At 38.7% G+C, this 24,496-nt stretch overlaps 1 protein-coding gene across 19 annotated transcripts in view; it reads left to right on the top strand.

Moving 5' to 3' along the window:
- Nucleotides 1–24,496, top strand: part of MARK3 (microtubule affinity regulating kinase 3) — a 60,282-nt gene that overhangs the window by 34,810 nt on the left and 976 nt on the right. For 2 of the 19 annotated variants that reach the window (XM_086891741.1, XM_086891739.1), the window contains 11 exons: nt 48–284; nt 379–498; nt 1,190–1,289; nt 1,520–1,632; nt 2,398–2,551; nt 4,035–4,252; nt 9,549–9,652; nt 14,255–14,419; nt 15,144–15,401; nt 17,760–17,786; nt 22,378–22,422. In XM_086891741.1, the coding sequence (XP_086747867.1) occupies nt 48–284; nt 379–498; nt 1,190–1,289; nt 1,520–1,632; nt 2,398–2,551; nt 4,035–4,252; nt 9,549–9,652; nt 14,255–14,419; nt 15,144–15,401; nt 17,760–17,786; nt 22,378–22,422 (1,541 nt within the window). The remainder of the gene's footprint in view (nt 1–47; nt 285–378; nt 499–1,189; nt 1,290–1,519; nt 1,633–2,397; nt 2,552–4,034; nt 4,253–9,548; nt 9,653–14,254; nt 14,420–15,143; nt 15,402–17,759; nt 17,787–22,377; nt 22,423–24,496) is intronic. The other 17 variants (XM_086891744.1, XM_086891742.1, XM_086891750.1 and 14 more) reach the window with 11 other exon arrangements.

The following is a 24,496-nucleotide window of genomic DNA, read 5'->3' on the forward strand; positions in this document are numbered from 1 at the left end:
TAAATCAAGTATTTTATTCATTTCACAAACCATTCTTTCTCTTCCAGGCTGAAAATCTATTGCTAGATGCAGATATGAACATTAAAATAGCTGACTTTGGTTTTAGCAATGAGTTTACAGTTGGAAATAAACTGGACACCTTTTGTGGCAGCCCACCATATGCTGCTCCAGAGCTCTTTCAAGGGAAGAAGTATGACGGACCTGAAGTAGATGTTTGGAGTTTAGGTGTTATTCTTTATACTCTCGTGAGTGGATCTCTTCCCTTCGATGGACAGAACTTAAAGGTAGCTTTTTGTAGACTGTGTTGGCCATGTTTATCTAATATTTTAAGTGACTTGCTGCTTACAACTTACTGTCTGTTCTTGTTCTGTTACCAAGGAGCTTAGAGAAAGAGTGCTAAGGGGAAAATACAGGATTCCTTTCTACATGTCCACAGACTGTGAAAACCTCCTCAAACGTTTCCTGGTGCTAAACCCAACAAAAAGAGGCACTCTAGAGGTAATTGCACAAATGAGGTTCATCAGAAAGCTCAATATATTTTGCAAAGTGCATTTTTGAGCTGTAACACATTATTTCCATACTGTTCCTGTGCATATTTGGAGTGGGCTTTGGAGGTGGGATTGTTGATGAAAGCACATGACTCTTCAAAGGTACTATTTACTGGGGTTGTAACACTCCTGACTCCAGTTACTTTCAAAATCAATGTGTCACTACACTTTCTATGTCATATAACTTTTCTTGGTGGTTAGCTTGTGGATTCCTGCAATAATGGATGATCCACCATTGTTTTCCACAATTTCAAGTTGTGAACTGTAGGTATTGGCTGCTGTAGTTGTCTTTTGTACCATCCTGAAGGAGTAAAGACCAAAACAGGGTTTCCATGGACTTATTTGGTGGAGCTTGGAATTCCAAGACATGTCAAAGTTGTCACGCTGCTCCTGGTCAGCGTTGCAGGCTTTTGGCTCTCAGCTGTGAGCTGGAATGCAGCTGACTGGGGAGAAACTTGGCTTGATGTGCATAGTTGGTTCTCCTCACTGGGCCAAAGCAATAGGTGCTGGAAATGTTCTGGAAAATAAAAACTAGGAAAGACGTTAGTGTTTGTTGCATAAAGAAGTTGTTCTTCCCACAGCTTGTTTTCTTTGCTGTTAAATGTACTGTACTAACAAAACTTTTTTTTTTTTTTTCATAGCAAATCATGAAGGACAGGTGGATCAATGCAGGGCATGAGGAGGATGAACTTAAACCTTTTGTTGAACCAGAACTAGACATCTCGGACCAGAAAAGAATAGGTAATTGAGTACTTTCCAGAGTAGGACACTGTTTGCATAATGCAAACTACCACCACTCTGTATTTGTTTAACATTTGGAAAAAGTAACTAATCCTTTAAAACTAATACTTGATCTGGTTTATGTTCTCAAATTCTGTTTTAATTCTTTAAATGTTCCATGCTTTCTCTTTAACACTCATCCAGCCTGAACATCAGAGTTTGTTACTTACAGAATGTCTGCTTGGTTTTAGATATTATGGTAGGAATGGGATATTCTCAAGAAGAAATTCAAGAATCTCTTAGTAAAATGAAGTATGATGAAATCACAGCTACATACTTACTGCTAGGAAGGAAGTCATCGGAGGTAAGTACCATGCTTAAAACTGCAAAGAAGGAAATCAGAAAGTGTCCTTAGCAGAGTTAGGAGTCAGTTAAATTAAAAATTAAGTCAGTTACTTAGGCATTGCATTCCTGCACAAAAATCCTTTGCACTTAAAGTCATGTTGTTCTATGCATCAGCAGTCCAAATTAATCAGATTTTTTCTCACCTGATTTTAAACTCTTGCCTTCAGACTCTCCAGAACTGCTGTGTTTGCTCAGCAGCTCCTCTGAAAGATTTTGTATGCAGTTACTGTCCTGGCTAGTCTAGGAGCTCAGGTTTGAGTGTGCCAGCTGTAACTATTTTAAGAGAACCAAGAAGCAGGACTGAACAACCTGAAAAAGTTCTTGCATTGTAGATTACCTTTCAATATGATGCTGAGAGGGCTCAGCATCAGTAAGATGCTCTTGGTTCCTTTCCTGGAGGAGTTGGTGTGGTGGCCTCTACAAAGTCTATCCACTCTTCCTTTTAAAATCTTGGAGAACTCTGAGGGGAGAGTTCTGAAAGGACAAATGGATTTTCTTTACTTATTATCCATTGTGGAGCTGTAAATTCCGCTGAGTTTTACCTAAGACAGTTGTGCAACACTCTTAAAGAAGGGGGGACCTCTAAGCAACTGCCCATGCCATCACTAATCTCCCATGTAGCAGAGCCATCTTCCACCTCCCTGTTCCTGCTCCCAGAATGTGGGGGAAATTTTCATTTATTTTGTCTGAACTCCTTGTTTTAATGCTCTTGTTTGTATTGTAGTTGGATGCAAGTGATTCAAGCTCCAGCAGCAATCTTTCACTTGCCAAAGTTAGGCCAAGTAGTGATCTTAATAATAGCACTGGACAATCTCCTCATCACAAAGTTCAGAGAAGCATATCTTCTAGCCAGAAACAGCGGCGGTACAGTGATCACGGTGAGCATTTCTCATTTTCAGTGTTGGAGAGTACAGTGGCTTCCAGTTCTCCTCGGTTTCTGCATTTGCCTCCATCCCCCAAGTGTAAGGAGGATGACAACAGCATAGTTCACAGCATGTTGGTTAAATATTTCAATAAATAACTGATTTTTTAAAATTGGTTTTGTTATAAAGCATTCAAAAGAGCTTTTAGACAACACTGAATACACCAACTTAATTCTCTTGTTCTGCCTTGTGTTGTCCCTTACATTCCTGACTGTGCTGGCAAAGTCTTGTTACACAAATTGAAGAGAATGTTGCAACCCCCTTTTTCATGAAAAGCACAGCACTCCTCCCCCATGCTCTTGTATGTCTGTTCAGCTTTTGTTTTCTTTTGACACTAGTAGGTCAGCTTGTGTCTAAAACTTGAAGAAATGTCAGTTTGCCAATATTTCTGGTTTCCTGTTTCCTGAGGGTAGTGTCACTTGGTTGTCCTGCAGGAATTCAATTTCTAAAGAACAATGACTCTGACAAACTTATAACTCTTCTGCTTAATGTGAGTGCAGTATAGTAGATTAGGATTTTCTAAATGTCTTAAACATCCTCCTGCCCAGACACTTAACTCATGAAAGGAATCCCAGTTTAGGCCTACACTCTCTGCATTCAGAGGTTGCTTTCCTTGGGGAGTCTTCTGGGATGACAATTACTGGGGGTTTTGGTACTTGTAAAACATGTTTGAGCTACCTATTCTATGTTTATGTACTTATATGTATTCTTTGTATATATACATACATACACTTTTTGATTCATTCTTATTAAAACACTTAGCTAAGAAGTTGGTGTAACTTGATGTATCCTCTTCAGAGGTATGAGATGTCAAAAAACAATCCTGACACATCCCACTGACCTTAGCCAGTGTCCAAGAGTCTGTTAAAGCAAGAGGGAGCTTGGCACTTTTGAAAGCCCTTCCTCATTCTCAGGTTTTGGGAGCAGTTGTCTGTTGCTGGCACATGTAGGGAGGCTGGTGTGAACCGCTGCCACTTCTGGCCCTTGCAGGAGCACAGCCCAAATGCCATCAGTGCTGCTGGTGCCCCAGGGTTGTGTCACCAGCTGCCTCTCTTGGGAAATTGGCTTGAACAGTGTATGGCAGCACTGGGATAATGAGGGATGGTCTGGTTTGAATGAGTCAGTTACTTGTTAAGTGTCTTTAAGATGACTCTAAAGGGTTGTTCTAGCAAGCCAAATGTGAAAACAATGAAATTCTTGAAACTTTCATGGAAATCAAGTAGCACCTTCACCTTGCAAAGTTTTTGTTTTTCATAATATTCTACTGTTTCCTGAAATACATCTATTTCAATAATTTAATTATCTTTTTGCAACTCTGATTCCCAGTGTTAACTGTGTTGGTTCTCATGTGTGAATACATTTCCATTGTGATAAAAAATAGTTACTGAACTTCTGAGAAGAAAAACTCTTTTCCTGTTTCTTTTGTTTGTTTTTTAAGCTGGACCATCCATCCCCTCAGTAGTGGCATATCCCAAAAGAAGCCAGACTAGTACTACAGACAGTGACCTCAAAGAGGAAGGAATTCAGTCAAGAAAATCCAGTAGTAGTGCTGTTGCAGGAAGAGGAATTGCACCAGCTAGCCCAATGCTTGGAAATGCCAGCAATCCCAATAAGGCTGATATTCCTGAACGTAAGAAAAGTTCGGCTGTCCCTAGTGTAAGTAGAAACGTTTATTTATCAAAACCATTAATTTTTTTGAGGCATAAAAAAGTGTTAAACCTCTGATTTATTGGTGGTGCTGATATTACTTTTCATTTATCAAGAGTAAATGTAGATTATTTTTCCCTTGCAATGTTAGCTATTCAAGTTACCTCTTAATAGTCTTGAAGTAGTCAGTATTCATAAATAGCATTAGTAGCTCTTGGTAAACAGACATGATTTGGGTATTAAAAAAAAGTAAAATGAAAAAATGGTAGTTATGTTACTCCTGATATAATCAACTGTTCCTCTATGGCCTCTGTGCAGAAGAATGAAATCTGGTTTTGTTATCCTGTTTTATAGTTTCACATGTATAAGGAGACACCTAATCTTTGTCCTCAAACATGCTGTTTTAAGTCCTAGTTACGTTGTTAAGATTACCAAAGGAATATAGTTCTAAAAACTCTTCAAAGGTGTATTTCAGCCTGTATTCAAAAGCAGTGTGCCTGGCTTATGTCCTTGTGGGCTTCCCCCACCTGCCTCTAAACTACAACAAGAAAAACATTTCAAGGAGCAAAAGTAGTGAATGTGCATGGTTTAGCAATAGGCAGTGTGCCAAAAGAAAGAAGATCCTTTGTTCAGTTTGGCTTTAACTTGTGTTCTCTGTGGTTCCTCCCTCAAAGGCAAAGTTGGAAATCTGTTTTCACATAATGCTTCAGTCTTGTGACATTTAATTTCTAAAACTTTGGGATTTTGTACTGAAAAACTTAATCCTTTTCAGAAGAAAAAAATTCTCAGTCCTTTATTCAACTAGTTCAACTTGCAACAGAATTTTTTTTTCCTTTTTGTTTTTTTTTAACTTAACTTTTTAACTTTCCCACAAAGCTTTCATATTTCTTTGGTCATAATATTCAGCACCATTACTTACAACAAATGAGAACATAACTTCCTGAGCTGCATGACATTCTGAAGCAAAAGAAGTGAAATTAGACTTTTTACTTTATTGGCCCTGTATTGTCAGTTGGCTCAGTGGCTAGTAGAGACTTGGCTCAAGAGTTTCCTTGGAAAAACACATCTTCTGCTGTAGCAGCTGTTACTCATAAATGTGAACAAGAACTCAGGATTTTAGGGGACCCTTCTTTGATTTTTGTGGTCCTCCACAGTTTCCCTTTGTTTTTGATCAGTCCAGAAACCATTCAGATTTGGTTTTTTCTTAAAAGATGGTTCTTAGCTATTGAATCTCAGATAATCAGATCAGTTTTGTCCTACATGGGACTTCACTTGATATTGTATGGTGCCTTATTCAAAAGATTTGTGTCACAGATACAGCATACTTTACATTCAGTATCTTTTCATCTGCTATTCTGTGCCACTCCCAAATACTGGGGATTTATTCCAGTAGGCTTATTCAAAATTCCTTGCTGTACCTGAAACAAAATTCCAGCTCATAATCATACTTCATGCTTCCCTGGCTCAGTGTGCAACTGATCCAGCTGATCTTTTACTAGCAGTGATACCAGGGGGTGAACAGGAAATCAGACTTATCAGGTCACTCAATAATTAGTGTTTAAAATTGTCTCTGTTCATAGCTTTTCACACCAGACAGTTCCAAACCCATTTTTTTTTCTTTCATTTCCCCCCGCCCCCTGCAAAAAATGTCACTTTGGCTTTCTGATTGTTGGGAATGAAGGGAAGTACTGACTTTTTACTCATTCCTGCAGCTGAGTTGGGAATTCTGTTTCTTACAGTATTGGCATGCATCTAGAAGGAAAAAAATTATTGGAGTTACCATATTGTCCTGAGGTTGAAAAAAGTTTGAGGTGAAGAAAGTTTCTGTTTTACTGAGCACTGAAGTCCTGAAATCTGTAATATAATGAAAAAACACTAAAGAGATAGAAAAATACCTTATAAAAACAATTATTTTGACAGAACAGCAAAAGCAGTAGAACCAGTCCTTACTGGAGACCCTTAGTCAGTTGTGTGCTACTCTTATTAAATAACAAAGCTTAAAAGCCTGCACTTAAGGATAAGAGTTGTGCTTGTAGAGCAGATAGCTAAGTCTGGGACTGGAGTGAGGGGCTCCAAGCTGTACTTCTAAAGTTGACAGTGCGTCTAAATTCTTGTAAACCAAATAGTTCTGCAAGCTGAACAAGTGCACATCAAAACTCTTTAAGTTATTTGGGCAAATACCAAATTAATAATGGAAACCTGCTACAGATGTTGGATGGTTAGCAGGAACTGGTGTATATGTGTTTTAATAATTGCTTGTTTGTTAGGTGGAATTTTGGATTTTTCCTCAACATTGTAATAAAGCTACCCCAGAACCCATAGAATAGCTTTAAAAAAACTGGAAGAGGAGAACAGGTGGTAGATTTGGAAAATCATCCAGGGCCAAATACCATACTAGTGCTCTTAACTAAATAGATTGGTTCACTGTTGTAAATCAGATGCTTTTTTTGAAAGTGTTTCATCAGTCCTTGCTTTGGTGTCTCTTAATGAGAAATAGCCTGCCTGAGCAGTGCAGACAAGACTCTCTAGGAAAAGAGGAGGACTCTGTACCACAAATTCATCCTTGGTGCTGTGACTGGACCTTGTGCATGTGCTTACAAGTCTCAACATGTGCTTTGCTGTGTCAGCTCCTCCTGCAAAGAAGGCAGACGATGCCATGAGGATGAGTTTGGGCAGCTAACCGTGACCCTAGGGGTGTCGTTCCATCAGGGAGTGGGGTGCTGCTCACACCAGTTTCCAGTGCTGTGCACCTGTGCTATTTAGTCATGTCCAGAGATTAACAGTCTAGATTGGCTGAACAAAAAAGTCACAGCTGAAGAGCTTCCTTGATGAATTGGGAAAGGTCATACACTAGAAAGTGTAAAGGCCCCAATACCAAGACTATTCTTGCCAAAACTGAAATTTGAAACCTTGAAATGCTTAAATCTCTTCCCCTGACCTCTGAAATCTGAGTCAAACAGGAAAAAATGTATACTGATGCTTCCATCTCTGCATTTCAGACTGAGCTGGGAAAGCGTGTCCTTGCAGTCCTCTCATTTCAGATATGAATACCACAACTTGTCCACTCCCAAACCTGAAAATGCATAGTTTTAAAAGTCTGGTCCAGCACAGAGATTGCAGTCTTGTCTTTCAGATGTGCAATATGACAATACACTGTAATGTTATGTGGTGTCTTCTCAAGGGTAACCAACATTTCATATTCAAAGGCAGCAGGTAGAAAGAAAGAAGCCACTGATGATTGTGCTTATTTCCCACCAGAAGACCAATGTTGGGTATTTTAGGTGCTTCATCCTCCATCTAGTATGTTCAGAACACAGAACAAAATGCTCTGCAAAATACTAATTAGCAATATTTCACTATATCATTGGTTAGTGAGGCCTCCATGAAGTGTCCTGCACAGTGTGACCTCCCAATAGCAGATAAACAAAACCTCACCTTAGGTGCACAGCTTTCATTGCTGGCAAGCTTAGTAAAGAGAAGGGAGTTTGTAGTGATAAATTTCAGAGGAAATTAGAAGAATCAATTAGAAGAAATCAGTGTTGGGCTTTTAAATAAACATATAAGAAGACAAGTCATGTGTAAGGAATAAAGTACAAGGAAAGGGCCAGGAAGGCTTCTGTTGATGCTTGGCACATGCTTATCCTTAAGGAATATCTAGTGAAGAATGCTTGAGAACCCTTCAGACAGCTGCTTGCATCTTACAACTTAATTAATTGTTCTGCTAATCTAAAATACCCCTTTGTCTTTGTACTTTTTAACACCAGGAGGTTGTGCACTTCACTGTTACATTTTAATTTGTACATTTGTGTAAAAAGATGTGTAACAAACAGGTCAGCAGTCTCTTAGACAAGATGGCTTCATGGTTAAATCGTTCAGGGAACGTGTTGCTCGAGACTCCCTAGATAGCAGATATTTTGCCTTAAGGCACTGCAGGTGCTTTTGCTAGTTATTGAGAACACTCCACTTTAACAGTTTTATTTCAGGTTCGGAAACAAAAAAGGTTTGGCTACTCTGCTTTTGTGCTTGAACTAGTTTTTCCTTTCTTTTTTTTTTTAATCCTTCTTGCCATGACTCTCTCCTGTGACCATTTATGCGAAACCTTTTCTTAATGCTATTTTTAAAATCCGCTGAGTTTCCCTTGTCCGTCATAGCATAATTCTTCAAAGAGCTCCAAAAGGTTAGTTGAGCATGAAGTCCCCTGCCTGATTCTTAGTGGCCCTCCTTACTCAACATGTGCTTATCCAGGTGCTGACCAGTCATTCCCTTAAGCTGGCCTCCTCCAAGACTTTCCCCAGCAGTGATGTTTGAAGTTTATAGCCTTTTTTGCTTCCTGCTTTGCCCCGTGATCCTTTTCTTTAAAGAAAACTTTTAAAGGTTTTTTTCCACTTTTCCAACCATTTGCAGTTTCCTGTGTTTTGTTCTTGGGGTGGGGAGAAAAAATACAAAGGCTTGCCAGCTTTTACTTCCTCTACAACCTGGGGGTGCATGTTTGTCTGGACCACCGTGCTTTTCCTACAGTAATTGCATCTAACATTTATAATTCTGTTATCTGTGAATTACCTATAGCTTCTCAGTCGTTCCTGGAAAATTGACCGCCAACTTGGGCATATCTCCACCCTCTTTCTCTGTAAAGACAGAGGCAAAGTAATTCTATTTCTTTTCTCCCCTCTAAAGTAAGGTCTGTAGTTTAAGTTCCCCTGGTTCTCTTGTCCTCAATGTATTATGCTTGTATTTAAATGTGTATTTTAAAAAATGTCTTACTAAAATCCTCTGCAATTCGTCTCTTATTCTTCCCTGTTTTTAAAACTTGTCTAGTGTTTCATAGTATCTTAATATTTAAAAGTCCATGTTTACCTTCCCACTGAATTTTACCACATTTGTTTGTTAAGTCTTTGCTTTTCCTATCTTGTTTAAGGGTATGATTTTAACTTAAAGGAAAATTCTCCAAGCTACAAGCGGTAAAGTATTTCAAAAGTAGGCTATAAAGACACAGGCTGTCCAGATGTAGAAGAATGCTGTATATACTCAGACTTTATAATTCAGAACATTTTTAATTAAAAACTTTAAGGAATATTAATTTTGAGCCATCAATATGAAATATAAGAACAACATGTTAGAATTATTTTTTTCTGATTGCCTTATTCCTTACAAATACTTGATGGAGTTTGTATATTAAGTTATTTAATTATTTTAAGTTTTAGAGCTGTGTAGAACTAGCACTAAGTAAAAAGCCTTCAATTATATGCAGACTAACCTCTGAAAAGCCTTCTGTGGGGAATAACAAACCTATGTTTTTTAATTGTAGAATAATACTACCCCTGGAGCAATGACACGGCGCAACACATATGTTTGTAGTGAAAGAACCACTGCTGATAGGCATTCAGTGATACAAAATGGCAAGGAGAACAGGTATATGAAATGTCTTCCTATGGTGTATGTCCCTTGTCTTCACCTTTCCAAAAAAAATTGTAATGCCTAAATTAAAAATAAGTGATATTCTAATGTAATTCTTAATGAAAGGTGAGTACAGATCTTTGGTTGTGGAGCACCTGTAAGTATGTTTGCCTTGTTTTTTTTTTTTTTAAATTTTGTAGTCTTAGAATGTAAAAGGAAGTTTCTAATTTCTGGTTAAATTCATGAAATATTTGTAGCAGCCTTCATCTTAAATCTGTTGTGAACCCCTGTGGTCAAACAGCTTGCTTGCAGAAGAGCTTTGTTAAGTGTTAGACTACAAAGTCCATCTTTCTTGAGCCATTCTCTTTTTATATTTCACTCTAAACTCTGCTTCACTGGGATTATTTGAAATACCATTTTTCCTGCAAAGTCTCAGGGAGAAGGTAATTTATTCTGAGCGAAGATGAAATGGTGATCAGCCATTGTCTTGGACTAATAGTGTTCCTTGCAGATACTGTGGCAGTCTAATTGTTTCCCAGGATTTACAGAACTCAACTGCTTCCCTCCTCAGGCTATCTCCATATTCTGAGTGAAAACAGTCAGAGAAATAACTAATTTCATTTTAATTTTCTGATTGAAATCCGGAGCAGAGCATGCAGTGGAACTGGAGCTAGCCACTATATGTGTTGGCACTGTGGTCACATCTACTGCCATCCTGTGAAGAGCTTTCAGAAATAATATTATAGAGAATGTAGATATCAGGTATAGAGTAGCAATTGGGAGGAATACCACCAAATTTCCTGGCTGGCTGAGGTATTTTAATTTCCAGCTCTTTTTCTCAGAATTTTATTGCTGTCAAAAGCTGGTAACAATTAAGTAGTTAACCCTTGCCAGGAGAGCATCCAGATAGCTGGTACTTAAAGAAATGTGTACCCCTCTTCTATGCTTCCAAATTTTCTCCACCCCTTCCTAGTATTTTGATATTTTGTAGAGGGTAAGAAGAAAACACGTATTTTCTAACTTGTGTTGAAGTTGGCAGAAGATCTGCCATTTTTTGCACAAATTTTTTTCCTTCCTTTTGGCAGTTGAGGAATTGTGATGTTGAATGGAAACCCTTTCTATTCCCTGTTTGATTCCTGGAGCCTAGGGATAAAGAACATGATTTTGACCCTGTCTCTTCCTTCTAGCTTTCTGCCAATGGAAAGTGATTAAGGGAAGAGTCAAGCATAAGTTTGAAGACTGCCAAAAGTGTAGTTGGCTAGCTGGGCCTGCAGTCACCTGTCTTGTGAAGTGCAGCACAGCTATTTGGCTCTTAGTGTGTCTGTCTCAGCCTTTATTGGTTATTCTTTGTTAATGTTACCAAGTTGCTTAGGTTAAAGCTCACCATCCTTTCTCTGATTTGATATGTTAATAGCTTTTTTCTTTCCAAACACTCTTTGAAAAAATGAATCTTTCCATAATAGTTTTGATAATAGTTTTATACTTGATTACTTGCTTTAATACAATTTTTGTTCAATCTTAAACTAATATCTTCTCTATAATTTCTTTATTACATTTTTAAAAGCTATTAGATATTGTTTACTAGGAGTGCTCGAGATTTAGATGTTCTCTTAATTTGGGAGTAAGTTCATACTCATAAAGAGCTATTTTTTGAAGTAATTTTATTTCCCTAGCTTTGAATTTCTCAGGAAACTGATGTTTTTCTGGTTTGTCTCATATAGACCTTAAACTCAAAGTTAAGATTGAGTATCACTTGACAACTATATTAGTTGTGTTTTATATTCGTAATTGGTTATCCTTGTGTAATTTACCCTTTATTGTCAATATGATATTTAAACATCATTTGCTTTTTCTACAAACTAGCCTTATTTGGGTCATTTGAAATGTCTGAGAATTAATATTTGCACAGGTAAAAAATGTCTTTATAGCTTTTATCATGCATTTTTTGATTACTGCATTCATTATTTTTTATAGAGGATTAAAAAAAAGAAAAGATAATGAGAATGCATTGCTAATTGTATTACAGTTGGAGACTTGTCATTGTCTGAAACGCTTCAATACTAAACTTCATGTTCATTTTGGCACAGTTTCAGAATTACTGTGATTTGGCATAGAATTCAGAATTTACATCTGAATGTATTTTGTTGCTGTAACTGGGTAAAGCATTGACTGGTCACATGAAATGCAGGGACCTTTAATGCAGGAAAAATCAACATAGCTATTGATGGGAATGGCTCTTCAGAATTAATCTTTAATGCTATTGTACTCTCAGCTTGGCAGAAAGTAACTCTAGAAACCTGTTATTTTTTCTTCTGTTAAACAAGATCTGAAGTTGAACCTGGGCTTTGTACATATCCAAGGTTTAGTTCAAAATTACTTCTGAGCTTTTGAAATGTCTGTTGGTGGAAAATGTTACTGGCAGGAGTGATTGCTGTAAATGGTTTGTTACAGATTGGATTTTTGATTTTCCATAACTAGTCAGATACTGTGACCCAGTGAAAACCTGGGAGACTTACCATAAAAGGCAAGATGCATACATTTAAAATCTCTATTTTTTTCTGTAGAGAAAGTGTTAAAACATTGCTTATTCTGCTTTTATCTTGCACATTGAATTCTGAGAAGGCACTGTTTCTGAAAGTACAAAAACTTTAAAGAATCGATAGTCACTAGGTCTGATGTTGGAGAAAGTAGTCTTGAAGACCCATGCCAGACTGGTAGGAGCAAAGAGTTCTAAGTCTCCCATCTCTCTTTAACATTGTGTGGCTGACACAGGCATTCTGCTGGAGACGACTCTGTTGGCTTTCCTCCAAAGCCTGAGCATTAATTAACGCACTTGGGGACTCATGAAACACTCTTCATAATGATAGGCAATTGCTTTAAATCATTTGTAACACAAATGATTTACAACAGCTTCAGATTTTTAATAAGCCTTGGCACTAATTGGTGATTGTTAGTTCACTGTTCTGTGTTCCCAGGCTAGTAATCCAAGGAAGCTGATTTCTAGCAAAGCATCAGAGGAAGAGAAGGTCCCTTATTGATACCTTCAGTTGTCACATCTTTGGAGGCAGGTGGCTAAAAACTTGGGCCTTGTGTCATAAAACTAGATTCTTTATCTTTTCCAGTAAAGATAGAGGAAAGGAGCTGGAAGATGTTGAGAGATTAGTGACCAATTACATGACTTCAGGGTATTAGTTTTGAGAGGAATGTTCGTTTTCTTACAATTCCTTAAAACCCTGGGGTAATGTAAATGCTGGGCCTGTGTCGAAGGCTTCATTGTAAGTAGTGCTTGTAGTTGTCATTCTGATGGATTCAGCATTGTTGAGATGCATGCATGACTCAGATGAAGTTTTTCAGATCCTGAAAGGTTAAACCAAAGCCAAGTATGTTTTGCTAAGCACTTCAGCTTGCAGTTCAGATGTCTGAGCTTTGTGGTGTTTTGTACTGGTGCTCTGGGAGCCGAGCCTGAGAAGTGGGTGAGCTGACACTTGTAGCTGCACTAGCATTCTCCTCCCCAGAGTCTGATGTACAGAATTTGGTAACAGGACTTGAGTTTGTGTGTGTAACTATAAAGTTACTTGGAAGTGAACATGCAGTATCTTGAAACTGTCACTGAGAATTACTGATTTCTTAACCTCAAGGAAAATTTCTGAATTACAGCTGTCTTACTTTTAAAATAAAGTTCAGATGAATGACATGGTGGTGTAGTCTGAAAGGCCCGAAACACCTTGTGGCTTCTCACTTTCTTCCTATCCTTATCATTACTGGATAATGTGAAGGCTGCAAAGAGTATTTTGGCCTAAATAAATAAATAAATTTAGTGCATAAATAAATTTTATGCTTTGAACGTACTATACAGCTGGCAGCTTACTGGCCATTCTGCTGAGACAGTGCTCTATGCTTTCCTTCAAAGCCTCTATGGTGATTTGGAGAATTTAATTTTCATGGTTAAAGCAATACAAGATGCTCTTCAACAGTCATTCTTCTTTCTTCAGAGAGCAGCAAGCATGTTCAGTGCCTTACTACACATACAGGTTTATTATTAGCAGCCTTTTTCTTTTGGCTTCTCCAGAGTTGTTAAACTCTGGAGAATCGTGGTGTTTTTGGTTTTGATTGTACCTGTGAAGTCACTGATGTAGATTTGACAGCTTGTCCAACTTTCAATGATTTCTTTTTACACTGATACATTCTGAAAACAAAGGATTCCACTGTAGTAATGGAGCTATCATGAGTCTTTTGGAAAGTGCATTTGGTGGGGGTTTTAATGCATTGTTTACTGTTAAGAGCAATACAAGTTACATTAGTGCATTATCATAGAGCTTTGGCATGGAAGTCTGAGTTATTCAGGTTCTTCACTTCAAGGAGGGTATCACTGCAAACTAATGGTAAGAGCATGGTCACTTATAGATGTCCAGTGCCATGTAAGTAAGGATGCTTTTTAAGGGGAGTGTAGAGTAGTTACTGCTGTTTACATAGAAGAGGAAGGCTGTTAGAGTTCGTGTTCTTTGATAAACCAGTTAATAGAAGGAAAAGTTTGCTTTTTTTTTTCTATGCAGTAGTTTGTTGTTGGTCCATCATGCTCTTCTTTCTGCCTCTGCCTGAACCCAAACCCCCTCGCAGCCTGACAGAAATGTTCGCTTACGCAGCTAGCCCTGCTTCAGTTTGTACCACATCCTTCTCCAGTGTTCGGCTGCGACATCAGAAGTCGATGTCCATGTCAGCCTCTGTGCACACGAAGATGATGTTGCCTCCAATAGACAATGGCGCAGATAACTTCAGGCCTATGTAAGAACCAGAAATCGTTGTGACACTAACTTATACCCACTGCTTCTTAACTTTGTGCTGTGGAATTTTAGTCCTAGATTGTTCTAGTATATTTTGCCCACAAGATGTGTGTTTCCTCATTTTTTTAGTCTTGTTTACATTTGTCTTGTGGTGTGTCAGGCTGTCTGTGACATAATCCTGCAATAGTGAACCTTAATTTTTTCCTATTGTTAGGAGTATTGGACATTCCCTATTGTCAAAGTTTGTGGGAGACTTTAACTGTATCCTGAAGGACTTCACTACTTGGAGCGGTTCGCTTGTAGAGAATTTTGTGTAGGATACTTTCAAATTAGTAAGACTTTCAAAGATGTATGTACAGAATGTGGAGGGAGAGACTCTAAAGTTACCTATTCTCTTTCCTGGGAGGAAACTTTACTGGTCTATTCTTTTATCAGTCTTCTCAGTGAAACATTGTAGGCCTGGTTTATCTGGTCTTTTCCAGGATACTCCTGTTGCACTTTTCTGCCTATGTAGGTTTCTGTTTCGGCAGCCTCTTAATCCTAACTTCTTACAAATTTTGGTTCCATACAGTGCTGTAATAATGTTGGTATTTCCAACCTTGGCCTATATAAAAGTGTCTGCTTATGCTTTACTGTAGAACGTAGTGTTTTGTGTTTCCTGCTGAGCCCTAGTGCCTGTGTGAAAGCGTTCTAGCATTGTTTTTTTTTGTTGTTTTCTGCCCTAGCACTATTCCCGATCAGAGAACTCCCGTTGCTTCAACCCACAGCATTAGCAGTGCGACCACCCCTGACCGTATTCGTTTCCCCAGAGGAACGGCCAGCCGGAGCACGTTCCACGGGCAGCTGCGCGAGCGCCGCACCGCCACCTACAACGGCCCGCCCGCCTCGCCCAGCCTGTCCCACGAGGCCACGCCGCTCTCTCAGACCCGCACCAGGGGCTCCACTAACCTCTTTAGCAAACTAACTTCTAAACTAACCAGAAGGTAAGCCTCTTAAAATATTACTGCCATGTTTCTGTCTTTTTCTTCTTTTTATAGTAGAAGTACCTCATTGCTTAGGTGATTTTGTCCACGTTCACTGACTAATGGCTTAAGTTCTGCAACTGAAAATGCGGTTGCTTATGATTTTTTCATAGTTCTGTTTTGGTTACAGAAGCCATTTGTTTTTGGGAGTTGAGTCAAATGGGATTAAATGTAAGACTGTTTGGTCTGTGCTGTTTCTTCTGTGCTCTTCAGCCTAGTGTCTGAGGTGCAAATGCTGCAGAGATTAAACATTTCAGCTCCGTCAAAAAGCTGCTCATTGGCTGTGTAGTCCATCAGTAGATAGCATAAACTAGGATCCCAGTCTAGATATTTGATGTAGCATTAGAAGCTCAGTTTGTGTTTCCCAGTCACTTAGTCCATCAGTGTTTTTAGGTAAACCTTGCTGGTAACACAGATAGTGTTTTACCACAGGAGAAAGGGTAGGGACAGGAGACAAAAGCTTCTGTTGGCAGTACTGGCAGACCATTTTAAAATAATGGCAGTATTAGGATTTCAGTCTCAGCAGGAGTCTGGTCAAACCTTGAAAAATTTATTCCTACTTTGGACTTTAGCTCATGTGCAGATTCTGTGTTAGGTGCGAAGGTGTGGTGGTCTAGCCAAAGCCAAGCTTCAGCAGGTCTTGCTCCAACACTAGCAATTTTTATTCTAACTGAACTTCTAGTTTCAAATCCATGTATGATTTAGATTAGGTCCTATAAACTCTAAAATTGGAAATTGTGTTTTTTCCTTCTGTATTTAAAACCTGTCAGTTCCCATACCACATACTTCAGACCACTGATCTCTACAACTTGCTTTTGTAGAATTGAGGGCTTGTTTGTCTTTGCTTCAAGATAATCATCAAGCTTTTGTACACTCCTTATCAGGTGAAGTTTTTTGGACAAGATCATTCTGATCTTGGCCTGCTAGCTTTTGTTTTAAGCTTATACCACGTCAGCAGCAAACCATTTCCTTCCTGTCTATTTTGTGACTGTAGATGCCTCCCTCTCGGTATCCCCTTTGCAGTCTCCCATCCCTACAAAATAATGCTAAGCCAGACTCCAGTTTTTCACAAATGTCTGATTTCAGTTTAGAGAGTGAATTTATTTAAAAATGTAGAAGTTGCTTCTTTGCAAAACAAGAACATGACAATCTAGCCTTTGATAAGTGTTTTAATTTGCTCAGTTCTCTGCCAGGTAATACTTCCCTGGGAAACACTGTGCTGTAGGAAATTTGGTTTGGGTTTTTTCCCCCCTTCTTTTTATGTTGAGAGAGAGGAGTTTAATTTGAATATTTTTTAAGTGTTAAGCCATCTGCTTTATGTCAAATGAAGTCTTAATCAGCCACATCCTTTTGGCACGTCTTTCTTTCTGTACTTTTGTTTGTAATATCCTTACTTAATTTTCCATTTGACATTCCAAATGTGGATGTTCAAACTGTGAACATGCAAACTTTTCACTCAGTTGTTTAGGCAGCATTCAAACTTCTATCATTACCTCAGTTTCAACTTTTGCAGTGCAGTGTTGCTTTCTTGAAGAAGTCTTTCCCCACGACTTCTGACAGTAGTTTAAATTCCATCTGGACTTGATTAAATAACATGCAGTTGTAACACAATAGCACAGTTACAGATGATTAGTTTGCTTTTGGAGGATGCCTTGCAGCTGGGGCTCTGTTATATTCAGTGCTGTACAAACTACTGAAGAGGTGGATTGTGCCACTGAAGGACATGGTTATGTTTCTTTCTGTTAAATAAAAATTTTAAACCGTATTACTCATTAATTTATCGTAACATTCTCCATGGGGAATCAGAATTCTTTTGGTTATGAACTACTTATGTTCTGCTGTGGGCAATTGTTACAGCTTCAGCCACTTAAATAGCTAAATATTTAAGGCAGTTTTTGGCACAACATGGCTGACTTAATGGTATGAAGAAAGGAAGAAACCTAACTCTGAAGGTACTCAGGATGTAATTATAGTAGAGTTACTGATTTTTGCTTTCTGTGGTAAATATATGAAGAAAATCCAAACATATTTTTACCTGACCTTGCAGATTTTCAGTTTTAAGGTGGTTTGACAGCAGTACATATTTTAATTCATAATAAATACTGGTTACATATTTCCCAGAAAAAACTGAAAGTAGCAGTGCCAGCAGTCTGGCTCTTCAGCCCCTAAATCATCTGCCTAATCTGAGAATGTATTGAAGTGTAATTTAATTGTGCATTTAAAATGAGATATTTTTGCATGTTTCGCTCTAAATGCCTTTTTCAATTTATTTTGTACAAAATTTTTTGTTAACTATTATTTTGGCTTAATTTCTTTTAGAAACATGTCATTCAGGTTTATCAAAAGGTAGGATTTGTTTATATTTAAAAAAAAGTGGCTCCTGCAATTAACAAAAGATTTGGCTTTTCTAGCCTTGGTTTTCTGAAAACTAAACTTCCTACTGAGAACTAAATACTTTCTTTCTTCAGAGGAAAGCATAGAATAAATCCATTAACTCATGATGATACCTAAGAATCTGTGGCACCATCTGTGTTGTATAACAAGATGCTAAGCATGCCTTGTGAATTCTCCTTTCTTTGATAGAGTTGGTAGTGCCAAAGTAATTCTGTTCTCTGTACTAATACACTTAGCATGCTTATGTTTGAAGAATGAGGTGTTTGATAACAATGATGAAAGTATAAACAAAACATACAATTACAAGCAAATAAAGGTAAGTAATATTAAATTTATGTTATCTCTCTGTTTTATGATATTGAAGAGAAAAAAAGGTTTGAAGTATTGCCTGCAGCTGAGCACCGTTGTGAGTTGAACAGTTTTGTGTGGAAGATTGAATGAAGATTCGATAGCTGTGTATTTATTTTAAAATGGGGTGCATTTGTTGAAGCGAATTGCAGCTGAAATGCAAACAGACCGCTTCAGTTATAAGCAAAAAGTACATTTATGCAAATTATCAACAAAATGGAAAAGTTCAGAAGTCTGATTCACATTTCAAGCCAAAGGATTGAATTTAGTTTTGTAATTTGGGAATGAATCAAGCTGCTATATTTCTCATTAATCCGCTATGATTCATGAAAATTGCTTATACAATTTTGATGTGCAGATAAATTTTCCAGCAGAGTTTTGTAATAGCCTGTTTAGTTGTACCACATCTTGGAACTTCTTAAAGGGTGGTACTTCCAGTTTCCTACTACTGATCAAAACCAGGGAAAAGGGGCCAAGAAACAAGCATCTGTTTTCACCTTCAAAATACAAGGCTATGCTTGTGACTGTAATTTGGAGTTACACCATTTCAAGGAAATGCTTAGAGAGTCCTGACATATGTAAATTGCTGCCTAAATGTGGGTTTATTATGTACAGTGCAAGCTAAAGGTACCCTGCCTGATTAACTGAGCAAATTCCATGCCATGGTGATGGTAATCAGTGCTCTTCCAAACATGTCCTGTTTGGAACTGGTGTTGGTTGTCTTGGCTGCCATTGTCACAGCTGATGTGAGAAAATGTAACAATTTAATTAAGAAAAGAAACCATCCAACTCGACATGCAGCTGGAAATGAGCAGTGACAGTGGCTTTAACCCAGCGTGCATCATGAGCTGTGGGGTGCAGCCCACTTCTAAAACAAAGGATTGTGATCTGTGCAACCTCACACAGCTGGATGCATCTACTTTTGTTCTGAAGAAAGATGGGACATGCTGATATGAGTACTGTTTTAAACTAGAAGGTTATTTTTTGAATTTGAGACTTTAGGTAATTTTTGGGTAGTTTTCAAAAAATTGCCTTTGACTTGAGGCCAGAAGTCTTAGGCCATGGTGGAAATATCTGCTACATCTTTTTGAATACATTTGTGAAGTCTTACATGACCTACACAGGACCAGTGTGCTTTTTTAATTCTGTTTTAAGTATGTGTGGTGTCCCTCCATACCTGATCTGTATGTAGGTACAAAAACTGAAAATGCTGGGGCTTTTGGCAGTTTCTCCTGGTTATTTTTGCTATGAATCCTACCTGAGATCACTGTCTTTGTAGTTCTTTCAGAGCTACAGTAACTCAGTAGCACATATTCATAGTGCCACAACATCAATTCTAGGAGCTGAATGAAAGTAGATAATCAGTCACTGCTTGTTAAACTGCTGAGTTTTAATATTCTACTCAGTACACAGAGGTATCAAATATATATATATGTGTGAGTATATATATATATCTTGTACTATGCACTGTCTTTGCCAATCTGCATATTGTGGAAGTCTTAACTTTTTTTTTTTTCTGACAGCAAAAATGACTCAATGTTCTGGATTTTATTGCAGCATCATTCCTCCATTTCCAGAAATTGATCTTATTTTATCATCTTGCACTTTTTGTTGATTTTCAGTATCTTTTTAGACAGTTTTCTTTGTGTTTACTTGGTTATTCAAAACAGCATACAAAGATGTAAAGAACAGGGAACACACCATAATTTGGGACAGATGTGTGGAAACAATCAGATTTGTGAAAGCTCTTCATAAACCATAAGGTAGATAATGTGTAGGCATGGCATGACAAATGAGAACAGAACTTGTCTATGTATTTGTTCCATTCTCAAGAAGCATCTTGGTCCATAAAATCAGTTTATGTAAAACACAAGCAAAAGCAGAAAACTTAGAGCATAAACTAGCACAGAAGTGAATATTGTATTAGCAAGTGAGGAGGCCTCAGGGCTGCATCTGACTCACAAACCCCAACTGAAAGAATCCTGGCAGTACAGTAAGTGCCTGTTCCCAGAGCAGCAGGGCTGGGCTGTAGAGCTGGACCATAACCATGTCTGTCATGAAGGAAGGAGCACCTTGAGAGACTGGCACGGCTCTCCTAAGCTTGGCATGATGGCTTACACTTGGGGTTGTGTGTCACTTCATGCAGTTCCTTCTGCTCACTGAATGGAACGTTGATGCATGGAAAAACTGAGCAAAGCGAGGATTTTCTGAGAGGCTTCCATGAGAATGTTTTATCATTTCAGAGTGGCAGGTATATTGTAAATAATGACCTTTCTTAGATTTAGAGTACAGTGGTTTACAAACTGAACACTTTAGCTTAATTTCAAACTGAAAAGTGTGTCAGGACATCATTAGGGATTTTTCCTTACAGACTTTTCTGGACAGATTCCAGCAACAGTAAGGCTATTCATTGTTGGGGAAACTGGTTGTGCTCCTATTTTCTACAACCTTTGGCAAGTTTCAAAACAAAACACAAAAGACCCAACAGAAATCCATAAATGTTTGCAGCTCTTAAAGCTGCCGTTTTCCACTTCATAGGAACACAGAAGGCTCTTTGAAGTTTAAGTACTCTTAATTTTTCAGTTAAGGAGTGTTTTCTAACTTTTTTGTTGCTTTGCCCAGTAAAACAATAATCTGAAAGGGGAGGATCTGTTCAGTTGGTACATGTGGTGGTTCCTACCTATCCCTTTTTTGGTCCTGTAGAGCTGTCACAGAGGATGACTTTGTATATACAGGCATGAGAAATCTTCTTCCACCTTCTCTTGTATCCACCACAGATTAGTAGCATAAGACCTCATGAAAATAACAGCAATAACTGCCTGCTTTGCACTGGGACCTCCAATTGTCGTCTTCTCATTTTTTCTGTATCTTTTTTGCTTGTGGCAGCTGTTCATTTGCCAGTGACATTGTCCCCCTTGTACCGTGAGCTGTGGCACCTCAGCAGGGTTTTGATCGGATGCTGCCATCACCAGCAGCTCTCAGCTAAGCAGCTTTGCACCCTTTTAAGTGCAGCAGCTTTGCAGTAGCACCTGAGTTGAATTTGGGCTAATTCTGTGGCCCATGCAGCCGGTGCTGTCACCCTGCCCCTCACAGTGCCAGGACAGCTCCTGGTCCCCTGTGACAGGGACTGCCAGAGGCACCTCGCAAGGCTGATCCCTCACCACAGCTCTCAAAAGGAAGGAAAGGAGGAAATCACACCTTGTAACACCCCACACACCCTGATATAAATATCACTGTGCTTCAGAAAATAAGGTTACTGTCTTACATTCCTGTCCCTAGACACCTGCCACCCAAACTGCTGTGTTTGTGTTACTCAGAGAAGCCATGTACTGCCTTAGTCTGGATGAAAGCAGTGTGCAGGCAGCATCTCTCTGAGAGGAGTTAATGCTGATATGTTGAACCATTTTCCTTCAACAATGGGAAGGCAGAGAAAGATAATTTTCCCCTTAATTCTTCTTGACCTTGGACTTTCAATAGATGGTTGTGACCAGCAATGTAGCCTTAAGCACTGCAAGAAGACAGAAAGCTTAAGCTTGTTCTTGGGTGGGGAAGATGCATCAGTATGGGAATTAATAGGATGGAGTTACCACAGCTTGTGAAATCTTGGATTTACCTCTTAAAGTTCCATTAAAGTGTATATACATCTTCTTCTTTTGCATTAAGGTATTATGGTATTGTTTGAACACCTCAGATCTGATGAGCATGCAAATAGACAAGGTGATCAGACTTGTCCTTAAATAGTTACGGGGATTTTTTCAAATATATACTTTATTCTAGATAAAACTTCTAAATTACATTAGCCTAAAAACATTTGGGAGTTTTTTCTCTTTAAGTAGTTACTCAATAAATGCAGTCACTTCAATATGCTTTGTAACTTTAGTTTCATATTTTCTGCTTTTAGAACCTCAGATTTATTCAGTGAGTTCTACAGATTTAATATATAAATACGTACTGTTACAATTAGTTATGGTTGGTTTAAAAACTGTAGTTTATTGACTTCCATTTGGTTTGACAATGTTACATTCTGAGTTTGGCCTAACCTACCAAGTTCTTTACATCTTTGTTGATCTGTATTTTAACACACCTTTGGTATGATTGCAGTATCTTTTAGCAACTACTCAGATATTATATATTGTAGTATAAGATTTGTCTTCTCTTTCCCACTTCCTTTTGCTTCTGCATTCTTTTCATTGAGGCTCCCGACTGAATATGAGAGGAACGGGAGATTTGAGGGCTCAAGGTGAGGGTAAAATTTTTGTTTAAAATGTTACTTAGGTGAGTTTGAACCTTTCTCCCCTTGGTTATGTGGCATAGTGGCTTCAGGCAGCAGCTTTTGTTTCATGTAAGTCATTGGAACTAAACAAAGATGCATTTCTGTCTGCAAAACAGCTATTAAAGCACTGATTGACTTGGTTCTAAACTTTCATCTTTCCTGTTGCCTTTTCCCTTGTGTGGTTTCTCTTTTTTTTGCATTTTAGTCATTGTAATTTGCTGTTGTCGTGTAGATGTGTAGATAAGTGGTCTCTAGTGAGGCTGCAAATGTGTGGAATAACCACTGAAAGGTGATAAGATATTTCTCATCTCTAAAATCACAGGTAGTTAAATATTTTTCATTATACTCTTCTTCCAAAAAAAGCATATCAAAAAAATATTAGAAGTTATCAAACTGCTGGTTTTGCCAACTGTTTTCAAATAGAAAAAGCGTCCAAAAATAAAATGAGCATTGAATAAAAGTTGGGGTTTTCCCTGGCCCTTTACAGCCTTATTAAATTAAAACCTTAAAACAGAATACTCTTTAATTTGTGTGATGAATTTTATAACATCTGGCAAATCATATTGCATAGTCTTATGACTCTCACAGTCACAAGAAGTCTTTCATTAGGAGGATTATGAAATAGGTTATATTTGAGAAATATATTTATTTAGTTGTGGCCTTGCTATCACTTTTTATTTAACTTTTTCATAATTGCCTGCTTAATGGTAGTAGAAATAAAACATGGTGTAACCATTGCCATCTGTTTCAAAGACCAGCTTGGCTTAATATGGAGGCTTAACATGAGACCTAAACTGCATGGTTTGGGGTCAGTTAGGTTAGCTGTTTTGAGAAAATAATTAAGTATGACAGTCAATATATTTAATGAAATTTGAAGAGGTGACTGACAGACAAAGAAAAATCCGTATTTTGCCCCTGGAGGTCCAAATGTATTCTTTAGCTGCATGACTACTGATTTTAATTTAAGTAGGAGAATGATTGAAAACTAGAAACTTCTGGAACATTTCTTTCCTTTGTCCTGTTTAACTTCACTTACCCATACCAAAAGAAAAGCTATTTTATTTAAAAAAATAGCAGCAGATTTGGGAAACACGCTCTCAATATTTTGTACTTTATCTCTTAAAACTGTGACAATAATGGTACCCTCTCACCATCTTTACAAACTATGTTGAAGAGGTGAATAGTGACTTCCAGCTCTCTTCATGCACGTCCTCCTCAGAGGCACTTAACTGCAGAGCTTGTAGCTGCGGAAGATTTCATCACTTTACCTCTGTCAGTGATTGGTATTTAATGAATTACTGACCAACTTAGGAGGAAGCATCTCCTCTCTGAGGCAACCCCCAGAGCCTGCAGCATGGTGTGTCCCTAGGGATCATCTCAAACACGCCCCAGTGGAGGGAGGCCAGAGTGTAACTGAGCCAGCCCCAGGTCTGGGGGCTCATGTTGACCCTGGGCAGCAGGTGGGTGATGCTGATCCTGCTGTCCTTCCTTCTGCCTGCAGCCAGCTGCTGTGGGGCTCCATGGGCCCTCCCAGGGCTTGGTCTCCCAGCTGTTGCCCAGAGGAGGGGCAGAGGAACCCCCAGCACCTTTGTGCCCAGGCTCACCCCATTCCCTCTAAGTGGGCACCTCCCATGGCATGGGCAGACTCCTGTCACAAGGGAGCTGTTTTTTCAATGTTCCAGAAACTTCTAGCACAGAGCTGGTGTTTCAGCTGCCCATGTGGCCCAAGAGTACAGTTTTGAGCAGAACCTGCCTTAAAATTAAGTCGTAGGTGCTGCATGTCATTCTGCCTCCAGAAGGTCATTGCCCCCACACTCCTGAATCCAGTGAGTGCCGGTTGTGTCACACCTCGTGCCATACCTTCGTTCCAGCCCCAGCAGCTACAGCTTTCCCCTGACTTGTGTGTGTGTACAGCAGCTGGGGGAGCGGGGCTCGGCTGCAGCCAGAGCCTCCAGTGCTGCTCTAATCCGGGTGGTGTGCTTTGAGTGTTGGCTTCACTAACGTGGCCCCTGGGGAGGGTGGCTGGCCCTGCTCACTCCGA

This window comes from Cyanistes caeruleus, chromosome 6 (genome assembly GCF_971803275.1).
Source record: "Cyanistes caeruleus chromosome 6, bCyaCae1.hap1.1, whole genome shotgun sequence".
In the NCBI taxonomy this organism is placed as follows: Eukaryota; Metazoa; Chordata; class Aves; order Passeriformes; family Paridae; genus Cyanistes; species Cyanistes caeruleus.